This window comes from Agelaius tricolor, unplaced genomic scaffold (assembly GCF_023055355.1).
Source record: "Agelaius tricolor isolate 1412-34295 unplaced genomic scaffold, bAgeTri1.0.p SCAF_1, whole genome shotgun sequence".
Lineage (NCBI taxonomy): Eukaryota > Metazoa > Chordata > Aves > Passeriformes > Icteridae > Agelaius > Agelaius tricolor.
In genome coordinates, this window is record NW_027269261.1 from 89,247,817 (window position 1) to 89,260,322 (window position 12,506).

Sequence of the window (12,506 nt, forward strand, 5' to 3'; positions counted from 1 at the left end):
TTGATTTGTTACTCCATCAATCATTCAGTGCTATTAATATTTTAATTTCTGCCAAATGTGTGGTGTTTCCTGAAGCTCAAGAATAAACATCAAGAACTGCTGAAAGAGGAACTAGACAAACATTTTTGCACTTAACTGTGCCAACTAGAACTAATACTAGGACCCTAACTCAAAATCTTAGGACAGCTTGGAACAGGTTAATCTTCAACAGAGAAAAAGGATCACGTCCAGCTGTTTCTAAATTATTACAGATAAGTCAGTGCAAGCTTTCACACAGTGAAGAAAGACAGAGCTCCTTGCTTACAGAGGAAAATGCTAAAAAATCTATTTGCTGAAGCACAATGGAATAGTTTTGTGAGTTTTTTAAGATTTGATCAGAAACCATCAACTGAGAAAAATGGGTTATATCAACTTTGCTGGAAAACAAAGGGGCTTAGAACACAAGTTGATTTTTGTGTTCTTTTAAAGGAAATCTAACACCTGTGTAAATGAGCTGAAATGGTTTCCAAGCAAATTCCTTGCCTCTGGTTTATCATCAGCAGGTCTTTAAAGTTAAAAAGAGATATGCTTGTTCATTTAATCTGACTGACAGACATTTACCACATATTCTTTCTTATGCTTCCAGAGCAAAGAGATAACTAGACAAAAGTGTTTCTGAAGATTTGTAATATAAAGGAGATTTGAATTTTTCTAATGTCAGTGCAAATCAGAGGTCATTTTCTTGGAGCTGACAGAACTGCACAGACGTAAGGAAAAGAAATGAATTATAATTTCCAGAGAGCACTTCACTGTTTCCATGAACATATCCTTTCTCATCTCCCTTATATTTGTTGCATCATTGCAGTCAGTGGCAGAATTAAGGTTGTGCAAATTTTTCTACTATGAACAAAACAAAACCAATCAAAAAAAAAAAAAAAAAGAAAAAAAAAGCAGAGCAAATTTGAAGGGTTAAGATTTATGTACCATTAATGTGATGGACAGTGATTGCCTGTTGCTGACCTTGGCCTTTCTGATATCTTTCATACAGAAGATTTCCTGCAAGAGAGAAAAATAAAATTGTGTGGTCAGAGGTAATTTTCCCTCATCTGCAGTTCCTTAGTTGTGACAAGGACAGTGTAGGAGGCAGGTCCAATAAAAGCACTGCTGGCAAGAAATTGTATTGAAGACTTCAGTCTTCAATAAACGTACACACATTCTGCCTCTTAATGTCTCTGTCATTCATGGTAATGCATCCACACTGGCTGTGCTTTCAAAAGTAGCTGCCCTTCGATGCTGTGCCTTCCCAAGCTGCCCAGCTGAAGTCACAAAGGGGAAACCCCCCTTAATTCCCTAGAACAAAGCCCACCATCAACTTCTCCATGTTCCTCTCACCTACTAAGAAATGGAGACAGAAGGATGACTGGTTTTTACCTCTGCTTGTTCAGCTTTGGGAACTTAAAATGTCTTGTTCAGATCTGAAATTGTGTGTGGGGTTTTTTATTTCAGTTAAGCCTTATGTGCTATCTCTGGTAGAAACTTCAAAGTCCTTTGGTACTTTTTCTCAATCTTTTCTTGGAAACAGTACCACATATATTTCTTTAAGCCCTCTGTTCAAAAACCTGGAGATTACACATCATGTAGCAAAGGCTGTTAGACTTATCCTTGATATCTGCTTTTTGGTTTTTTGCCTTTTTTTTAGTGAATATATAAATACAGACATTTACTTCTTAAATAGGAATGAGCACTTATTAGTGGGTATTTATTATATTAATTAGAATGACTGCCAAGTTCATTTTGACTACAGAAATGCAAACCTTAAAAGAATACCTTTGAGTAATGTTTTATACTGAATATCACCTGATTTTTTTTCTGAGTTTGCCCATAGTAAAACAAGTGAAAAAAGTGAAGCATATAAGGCTAAGGTAGACCACTGGAAATAAAACTGAAATGGGAGATGCAGGGTAAGTTTACTGCAGTGATGTCACCCTGCTTATCAGATAGGAAAATTTAGGTGAGATGTTAAAGGTTTTCTAATCATGTGGAGCACATGCTGGTTATGGGAGCACAAAAAGAAAGAGAGCTTCCTTTGACACCATGTATTCATTCCTCACATTGTTTTGATTTTAGAAGTCTGAAGTACAGAAGTAAAATACTGGATCGTGTATATTTTGTATATGTTGAAACTTTGCTATAAACTTTCTCACTTGCAAGAGATCACACCAAAGTTTCATAATGACAAATACATAGTTGTGGCTCTGTTTCCAGTACCTCTGTATCTTGGACAAATAAATCTGTTTACAACATATCTGACTAATAATTAACACATGTAGAGTCTTCCTGGAAAACTGTAGTCTGCAGCTTTCTGTTCAGATTTCTTTCTGATTGCTGACTGGAGGTACTACCTCTAGAGTAAATGCACACTTGCTGAGAAAGTGAAGGACAAAAAGCCTCAAAAGAGGCTCCTAGAGCCACAAGAATGTGGCACAAAATTCAGATATTGCTCTTATACTGCATTGCCAGTGAAGTTTCAATGACAAAACGTCTTGATTCTAGAAGAAGTTTCCCCCAAGGAGTTTACTCTGTAAAAGACAGTGGTTCTGCTAAGTGGAACAGGATTACAAGGAGTCTGTATCAGGGAAGTTCCTGCAGGATACGAGGCTGTTGCACAGGAAGAGATGATGACTGCAGCTTCACCATTGTCTCCAGAGGAGCTATATGTTACTGTGACCAGTACTGCACCTCGGGCTCTCCTGGGCCTGTCGACTGCTGTACTGACTACTGGGATGTCTGCAACCGCCCCGTGGAGCCCACCAGGTCAGAGGAGCCTTGGCCACCTCCAGCATGGGGTAAGTGGGCAGAAAATGCTCAGCTGGCTTTAGTGCATCACAGTGAAAATATAAATAAAAGTAAAATCCTGAAAAACTGACTCAAGTCATAGTGGACAAAAACACTGACCATGAAACTGGAGTGAGAATTATACTTGCTGTTTTTTCTTTGTCTCTAGGACATTAGCATTGATTTGATTGGTTCTCTTGGACAGAATCCCTGTTTTATTTGAAGTTTATCAAATAACCTAATTGGGTCAAAATTAGTGTAAACTGAAAAATTTCAATAGGGTTCCACAGATTAACATGAGATGAACAGCAAGCTCTAAATATTAGTACAAACAAATAATCAACAAAACTGAGGGTTATCCTGAATGATACTGCCCTGAGATGTTCTGCAATGTTTTCGATTCAGCACAGCTTTCCTGTAGGGCACTGTTTTTCTGGCAACAGCTCAGGTGCAGGACTAAATGAAGGGATGTGCTTAGAACAAGGAGTAGGTGAAGGGATGTATTTAGAACAAGGATTTGTGGCATGTTTTAGTTCCTTACAAGTTAGTTTGCAGTGCAAGTTCCTCCAGGACTACTGTAAACTAAATGTAATTATTTTTATCACTAAAGATTCAAAAAAAAATTTTTTTCAAACATCTGGTCCTCCCTTGGCTTGTGGATAGGCCAAATCTCTGCTGGTGGAGAAAATTTGGTATTCTCTACATCTTTGGCCAGCTTCTTACTGACAGTACACCAAATCTGGCCAAAGATGTAGAGAATGTACCAAAGTTTTAAAAGCCTAAAATCAATAAAATACTACTGTGATTTTTAAAAATTAACTCTTTTTAATAACCTTGCTGCTTGCAGTTCAGCACTTAGAACACAAGCCCTTCAGGAGGCTGTGCTCTTAGGTGTGCAGCCAAAATCTGATAAGTGGGAGTGACAGAAATGCTGCAAAACAAATTTAATTTTCCAAAGTGTTTCTAACCATTTAAAAGAATTTTCTAAGGCTCTGTGTAAATAAAGACATTTCTTTTCATTTTTATTTGGTGCAGTGATGTATATTATTTTTGACATGAGATTTTTGTTGTAGGCCCTACTTAAACATGCAGTTGTATTTCTGCCTACAGCTGAGAGCTGGTGAGTCTACTTTGGCAAACTGTCTTATGGAATTGAATCATTACAAAACCTGCAGCAGTTTGCCACATGGTCACTGCCACAAGTCTACCTCTAAAAAGTAGAAGTGTAACAGAAAGTTTAGATAAGGGAATAGGTGAGGGGTGATCTTTTTACTGCTTTCTTAATCCAATTTTTTGCATTTGTGTTAGCTGTTTGCAACTCCTAACATACCTGCCAGGGGTAGCAATTATATTTAAAATACCTTTACTTGTCCTATAATTGTTCTTATACTATTTTTTAATATATCATCTTTAAAAAGATGGAAAGTATGAATTTTTTAAAAATCTCTTTAGTGGATATTCATTATGTAAGTAATTTAGAGGGTAAAAGATGAATAATAAAGCCAAAATTAAGCAGGGGAAAAAAGGTAACAAACAAAACCATCTCTAAAGAATCGTTATAAAACTGGAATATCTGAGGAATTGGAGTGAAAAAAAGGAGAAACAAGTAGGACTAAATGCCTGAAGATTAAGAAAATTAGGAAGCATCATTAGAAATGACATAAGTATGCTAGCTGACTTTTAGCAAATGAGACTACACTTCTGTCTTAGGCTAAGAATTATTTAAGCACTTGAAGACCACATGTGCCAAAGTATTTTTTACCTGGAAGGTCTTGATCTTTTGGTTGCCAGAGGTTTTGCTCTCAGAGCCTCCTGAGTCACAGTTCTTTAAATAAACCAATAAAGTGAAGTGTTTTACATGGGCTGGAATGTACAGCAATAAAACTGCTCAGTGGTTTATTTCTGGATCTCCACATATACACTGAGAGGCTAAAGCAGAAACACTGTGACTTCTTGCATGTGTGTGCACCATACTGGGGGTCAGTATTGATTTAATTGTGTGAAACTGCTTTTATAAACCCAGCCTGCCCTTATAAACCCAGCCTTCAGTTTGTTTCTATGGCTTTCATGTGTAGTTTCAGAAGAAACTGCACATTCCTGCCTTAAATACCAAATAGAAGTTCAGGGTCTTTTTATTATAGTCATATTTTAAATTCTGTTGTTAGAAGAACTTTTTGAATTTTATCTCAGGACTTTATTTATTATTTATTTTATCTCTTTGTTTCAGTTATTCTGGTGGTACAAAAAGCCCCGTGAAAGCCCACACACTGGGTCTCACCCTGTTGGTGGTGTAAAAGTGACATCCAGTGAGTTTGCTGATTGCTTTTACATGACAGATGTGATCTGACCTACAAGGGAGTAAACCTAGAGATATTTCACGGACAGAAATACTCACACCAATGCTGGGGACAAATTAAATAAGAACCATTAAGGGTATATGAATGTTGGACTGTGAAGGAAGTCTCCATTTCTCAAATCTTCTCCTTTCCAATAATGATTTTCACATCATAAAATCTCATTCACAAAGTCATCAAGCTGCATCTTCAAATTAATTATTTCCTACTTAATGTATTAATATTCCAACCTAATACATTCAGAGCCAGACAACCTCATTGTATTCTCATGTGTCCTTTAGCTTAGAAAACTCTGTTGTCTCACTGATGCCTCAGGCAGTACTCTTGGCCCACAAAATATTAACTTGGCTAGGCTAAAGAAACTGCATAGTGTTAATTTTCAATTCCCTAAGCATAAATCATTGTAAAGCTGCTTCTGTACTAGTCCAGGTTTGCCTTTTATCTTGGGCATAGGCAGTGAGCCCTGCCAGCAGAGCTCCAATGAGGGGCTGTTCCATCTCTCAAATGCTGCATCAATACTTCTCTTGATACTTTTGAAATAACTTGCTTGATCCTCCTTCCAGCTACTGTCTGATGCTGACTTAGTCACATACTGTGACAAACTATGGCACTTTGGTAATTTGCTTTGAGTATTCTGTGAAATATACCTCAGCTCTTAGCTGACGTTGGATTACAGCAGACACTTTGGGCCTCAGACTGCCTCGGCAGGATCTATTTTACCTGTGCTAGCTCCCATAGCCTGCTGAATTAACAGCAGGGAAATAAAGGCATTTATAGTTAATACTCACTTAATAATCACCTCTAGTTCCACTTTGTTATGTAATCATGTAGGGCTCAGAGTGTGTTTCTGTCCTGGCAAGGAAGGAGGTGCAGGCCGCCGAGGGTGGAGTGTGTGTGTGCCTGGGCAGCCAAACTCCAGCCCTGGCCATGAGAGGGGCCTAGCCTCCCTCACACTCCTGCTGGGGAAAAGCAGGGTACCATGCCAATTTGCAAGTCAACACCATGTTAGAGCTTCTTGAGACTGGAGGAAAAGATCGGTCTGCCTTCGGCTGGATGGGCTGCCAATCTCACCCTCCTGACTTGGACTCTGCGCCGTCCAAAAAGCGGCGAAGTCAGAGGAAGCTGGAAGTCCCAAAAGCTGACATAGTCCACACGTGAATTACCAGCTGCTGCGTGGGGTCTCACACCTCATGGGAGAGGTGGGCACCAGTTGTAAGAATCCCTGTCTGGCGGGCTGTTTGGGTCCAATCTGGCTAGCTATGGACCCCAGCCCACACCATCTTACAATGACAAAGGCAAAAGATGAGAAGCGCTCTTCTCCACATGGGGACAAAAGTCCTAAATTTATTTCCTTGATAGGAGATACCAGATCATCCAGGTGACCCCCCAGGTGAAGAAAAAGAGAGCGATGCCTCATGGTGGGAGACTTTTAAACCTGGGGGAATGGGAGGTGGGGGAAGAGGACCACAGCCAATGGGATACAAGTGAGGAGTGGGCAAGGGGAGGAGTAAACCTGGGACAAAGCAGTTTAGTGCAAGCCCAGGCCCTCTCAGCAGGGCAAGAAGCATGGTGTCTGTAGGCTCAGCTGTCAGAACAGGCTGGAAACACAGAGCCGTGTGATAAATGCACGGTGCTTGCTCCTGACTCAGTCCAACACCATGTGCAGGCCTTCCGGATCGTTCTTCCACTGAAGCTTTGACAATCAAATGCACCGATGAAGCAATTTATGTGGGAGATACTGAAATGCGCACAAAATCTTTTCTCAGTGAAGTGTTACCAAATAAAAAAAAATGAGAGGGATGTATTTTTTTGGAGAACTCATCCCTCACTTTACGTTTCATGGTGGGTTTTGGAGGGTGCATGAAACATACATTTGCCTTGAAGTGCAATTGATCTGTCTGTTTTTAAAGAGGAATTAATCTGGCAAGGAAAAAGAGTTTATTACAATACTTTTGGAGTATTCACTAGTTTTATAAATTCTATACCTGTAAAAACCTATTTCTATTTTAATTGTCAATTAGAAAATAATCTTTAATAGAAATATTTTCTTTTTAATATTGGGAAATAATTTTATTTGAAGAACTTTTTATTTATATATAAGATAGTAATTCTTCACTGGGTGTTTTGAATCTGATGCTGAATTTATTTACTATGAAGGATAATATATTTTCTAAAAAAAATAAAATACATTAAACTGGCTTCATTACTTGGAAGAAACTGGAACCATATTGCTGACTTTCAACTAAATAATTCAAGCATACTGCATAAAACCAATTAATACAATAGTAGCAAGAGTTTTCAGTAATTCACTTGAAGAATTATTTTATTTTCACACATCTATATGTTATGTTGGCAGGTTGTTATAAAGATGGCCGATATTACGGAGAAGGAACAATAATTAAAGACAACTGCAATTCCTGGTAATGTTTCAGAGAACTGCAAATTGAATTTTATCTAGCTTATGTCATGAAACAGGAATTAAGGAAGAGAGCAACTTTAAATTCATACTAAACATGTAATCAAATCAAAATGGCTGCAAAAGTAGTGCTAAGTACTAAGGTTTTGTGGAGGTAGATTACAGTCAATTTAGAAGAACAGCAAGAGGGAAACTGAAATTTCTAATCAAGATCTGAGTATTAGACTATTCAAATCTCTTCCTCACAGGCCTAATTCTGTTTCTGCTCAGTCAAACCTAAATTGAAATGGTTTCAGTCTAGACCTGGGCATTGACCTGAATGCAGATCAAATAAATATAAAAAATGTAATTAAATTTTATTGAATCCTTCCTCCTTGGTGTTTTTTATTTTTCTTTAATGAGTTATGAGAACTTATATGAACCTGTAAGGAAAGGATATATATATACATACATACATACATACATATATATATATATATATATATATATATATATATATATGTGGAAAGGGGTGAATTGTTTGAGCACCCCTTTCTCTGCCTTGGGACAGAAGCAGACAGTGCAGGCAGGTGAGTTTTGCTGTCAGCCCTGGCACCTGCCTGCCTGGGCTTTGCCTCTCCAAAAACCAGCCCTATCCTGGAGTAGGAATCCCAGGGCTCCAGCCCCACCCAAACAGGGCTGGAGTTCCCACTGTGCTGACTTTAGTCCAAGGTCCTTGGAGCACAATGTCTGGGGCCATAAAACCTTTCCTGGGTTTCCAGAGTAAAACTTCCTCAAAACATCACATTTTTTCAGGAATTCAACATCTACGTTACATTCCCTGCTTTGGTCTCCCAAAGATGGAAGCAAAATGTTTCAGATATGACCTTTCTCACAAACTGTAAACCTTCCCACCTTGTTCCAGCTCGTTAGACAGTGAAGTAGGAAGAAATGATCCTATGTTTTCATAAACTGTCTGTGACAATTATATTGTTCACACGTTTTTCCCCCTTCCATCTGCCTTCTGCTGTTAAAGTGCATATTTTTCCTTTGACAATTCTTTTTTTTTTTTGTTTAATGATATTCTTGTCCTTTCAGCAAATGTTTCAACAGTCTCTGGAAATGTTCAACAGACGTATGCCTTGTTCGCCAAGACTTAATTCAGCACATCAATTCTGGAGATTTTGGGTGAGAACCCTTTTATTTAAAAGTTTTGTTATGCATCACAGTATTGCTCATTCTGTGTATGTGCAAATAACAAGGTATGCACTCTTCCCCACCCCTTCTTTCTCCAAATACATTACAGCAATTTGACAGTAAGTATGCATTTGTGAAACTTTCCAAATCACTGGCAGATTATAAAGCTTTAAATGGAAAGATACTGAACATCTCATGCTGGTAAGAGAACATCTGCTGTAAACATCTATCCAAAATATTGTCCAAATTTAGAACAATTTCTTTTCTCTCAAAACAAGATTTGCATCATCTTCCCCTATTCTTCACTGTGTTTATTACTTGGGATAGATATTTAAAGTAATTTTTTCCTGCACCCTTGAGAGCACTGTTCCATGTAACAGGACTCTATGTAGCACTGGAAGTGGAGAAGATGGGTGAAATGGGGATCAATCATCAGAACTTGGGAGGCTTAGTGTTTTTCTTACTAACAGTCTTGTTCCTGTGGCTAGTGCACAGAGATTAGGGACCTCAGTACTGGATCTGTGCCTTGGGAGCCTGCTGGCTGTGTACAGACAGAGATACAGGGGCAGCCTCCCTAGATCTGGGGTGCCAAATTCACCAATGAAGCCTGGGCAGATTTCAAGCTGTCAGGAGTGCTGAAACATTTTGTACTTCATGGGAGGCATTTAAAGCAACTGAATTAAGATAAAAAACCAAGTTAGGCCCCTGTCTCTTGTCAGTTGTAACCCTTGAGATTTATCCTAGGGTGACAGGTGAGATATGACTCAACTTCTCCATGTGTTTGCACTTTTCATGGACCACAGGGAGACCAAGAGCAATGAGATTTTTTTGGGCAGTATAAATCCCACTCCTTCGTCTTACAAAAGCAAGAAAGAAACTGGTAAAAAGAATGCTCTCTCCCCTGTCACTCAGCCCTTATCCAGTAGCAAATTTCAGTGTGTTCCAAATGTGTTTTACGGGATAGCTCCTCCCCGGGGGGAACTCCTGGGCAGGTGCTGGCAGAGCAACTCCTTCGCGGATCCCGGAGGAGCGGCCGCTCAGCCCCCTGTGCGCACAGTCCCGGACAGTTATCGTTCGCGTGACCAGTGTGAAGGAGGGCTCGAGACACCAACGTAAATCCAACTGGGTTTATTTCAGGGAGGTCTGAGGGTCCAAAGAGGGAGGGAAGCAGGGGTACCACTGCAGCCGAAGGGAGCCAGTGCCAGAGCGAGCTTGAGCCCCGAACCGGGGTGGGACTGGGGTTTATAAAGGGGAGAAGGTAGGCAGGGTCGGGGTACAAATCAACCAGTAGGGAGAGGGCTCAGAGGAGGGGACAAGGTGGGTTGATATGAGGTACACCTATAAAAATGTGGGGAGAGGGTGGTCTGGTTACAGAGTCCAATGGGGAATAGGAGAACATGGAACTTTCTAGAACTGGGGAGGGAGCCACGGCTGATTGACATTTAGACAGGAGTGTCTTCCCAAGGCATCCCCGCCCCATTTTCCCTGTGCCCTCCTCCCACAGTGTATGGCTGCAAGGGTGGTTTTCTTTGTGTTGTGCATATAGTTTGAAAATCAACATTGCAATCTGAGTTGGGTCCACCTGAGAGTAGCAAGGGAATACTTAGAGAATCATGGGGAGCCCTTTCTCTCACAGTGGCTATTGGTATAAAACTGGGGCAGAAGGTGTCAGCTGGGCTTTTTGCTGGGTTCAGCAGTATCTCTCTTCTGGTGCACCAGAGCTTGAGGGTGCACTGCAACTCACAACACAAGGCTGCTAGTTCTCTGTGGGAATCTGGGCTGGAACATGACTTGAGCACAAGTTCAAGAGAGTAGCAACATTTTGACTGAGTGTCTCGTTTGCCAATACTGCTCTGAAGTATTGCACATTCATGTCCTGCAGGCTGATGTGATGCTGACTCCAAATCACCACTATTCATATACTGCTGTGTTGCTCCATCCTGCACTTATCTGCAGTGGAAAAGTCCATAGCAATTATTTTCTTGTACATATTGAATGCAAGTTCTTGAAATGCAATTTCAAAAATTTATTTCTGGATGCTTTTGCTGTTGTACTCTTACATGAGCAGCGTGTTAATGTGAGTGTTATCTCTAACCTGGGTCTTGCTTTTTGGTTTTCATCTGTGAGGAAGATGGAAAGCTGACAACTACAGTCAGTTCTGGGGAATGACAGTGGAAGAAGGTTTCAAAAAGCGCCTGGGCACTTTCCCTCCATCTCATTCTTTGCTGAATATGAGAGAAGCTCCTGTAAGTGTCATGTACACTTGTTAATTGTTTTAAATAACTTTATCACATAGAAAAGTAAATGTGGACAATTGTAAGAGTGTGATTCAGGGTTTTGTCACTAAATGTTTCCATGTTGAATATGATATTCCTGGAACAGTTCTATAAGTCATAGAATGTCTGGCCCTATTGACAGAAATCAAATAAGAAGGAGCAAAAGAAAATCCTAATCACTGTGAAGCTCTGCAGCAATATTAATTTATCATTGTAGTTCACTTCCTCAAGAGGGCTCCATATTAATTCTCTCCATTTGCTAATCATGGCACACACAGCTGTAACCACTGAAAGATACATCTGGGCATCGTTCATTCAGGCAAACATCTGAGACTAAACAGCAATATTTGACAGAAGCTGTGAAAGCTTTTTTCAGGTTTTGAACAAATGGACAGCAGAATTGTGGGAATCATTGCAAAATGAAGTGGTTCTCTACTACCAGCTTTCTAAATCCCTTGGCCATGACAATTTTTTTGACAGCTAAATTGAATTTCCTATCATTTATTTATGCTGAAATTAGTTTGGCATTGAAGCAAATATACTTTAAGTTATGTACGTTGATAAAGCAATTTAAGAAAAATACAAGTTATTGAATCCAGAGTGATTTTTCCAATGCTTTGGATCAGTTACTTAGTTTCTTTCTTAGAGGACACAATTTATGGAGTTCACAGACCAAAAAAACCATGCCTAACTAGCTCACCAGAGTGAAATTAGAAGTGAAAGTATAAACAGATAGATCCAAGGTTTGCAAAAGTGTTAAGTATAACAGGTGTTTATCTTTGCCTTCAATATAGCTCAGGCAAGTGATGCCATTTCATTATCTGTTAGAAGTCAATTGCTGATGCTTGTTTATGTGTTGTTTCTACAATCCAAAGGAAACTTTCCAAACAATATTAAAGGTGATAATATAAAGAGCAGTTCTTTAATGAAAGCTTTCAGGTGCACAAAATATCTTGGGCATGCCTGATATGGGATTTCCACAGATTTTGTAAGTTTAATTAATTAAGATATCCAGCAAGTACATCCTATAGGAGACCAGTTGCTCTGGTAACCACCCTTGGGCCTGATCCTCAGTGTCTCTCCAAGGGGTTCTCAGCTCTATATTTTGTTATTTCTCCTGTGTGCTGGTGCAAAACAGGGGTGTTCTTGTTAGAAATGCTTTTCTTGAAAATATGAATATTTCTTTAAATAGAATTTCAAGAAGGTGGCATAAATGTGTGAGAAAGGATGATCTACTGTTCTGAAGTGTGAGAAAGCATGAAAAATTATACAGCTGCATATTAAAAATCTACAACGTTGCAAATATATATATATATATATATATATATACACACATACATATTTAAAGCTAAAAATCTTTAGGCATCAGTGGCAGAAGGGTTTCCACATGATAGAATGCACCGTGGTGACAGAGTGCAGAGCTGCCTCTTGAATGGGTTTTGGGGAAAGAAGGCACAGCCTCTGCAATAA

At 39.4% G+C, this 12,506-nt stretch overlaps 1 protein-coding gene across 1 annotated transcript in view; it reads left to right on the forward strand.

Moving 5' to 3' along the window:
• Positions 1-2,455: 2,455 nt before the first annotated feature.
• TINAG (tubulointerstitial nephritis antigen) overlaps positions 2,456-12,506 on the forward strand; it is a 37,946-nt gene continuing 27,895 nt past the window's right edge. Inside the window, exons 1-4 of the mRNA XM_071431881.1 lie at positions 2,456-2,825; positions 7,525-7,588; positions 8,662-8,751; positions 10,892-11,006. Of these exons, the coding sequence (XP_071287982.1) occupies positions 2,456-2,825; positions 7,525-7,588; positions 8,662-8,751; positions 10,892-11,006 (639 nt within the window). The remainder of the gene's footprint in view (positions 2,826-7,524; positions 7,589-8,661; positions 8,752-10,891; positions 11,007-12,506) is intronic.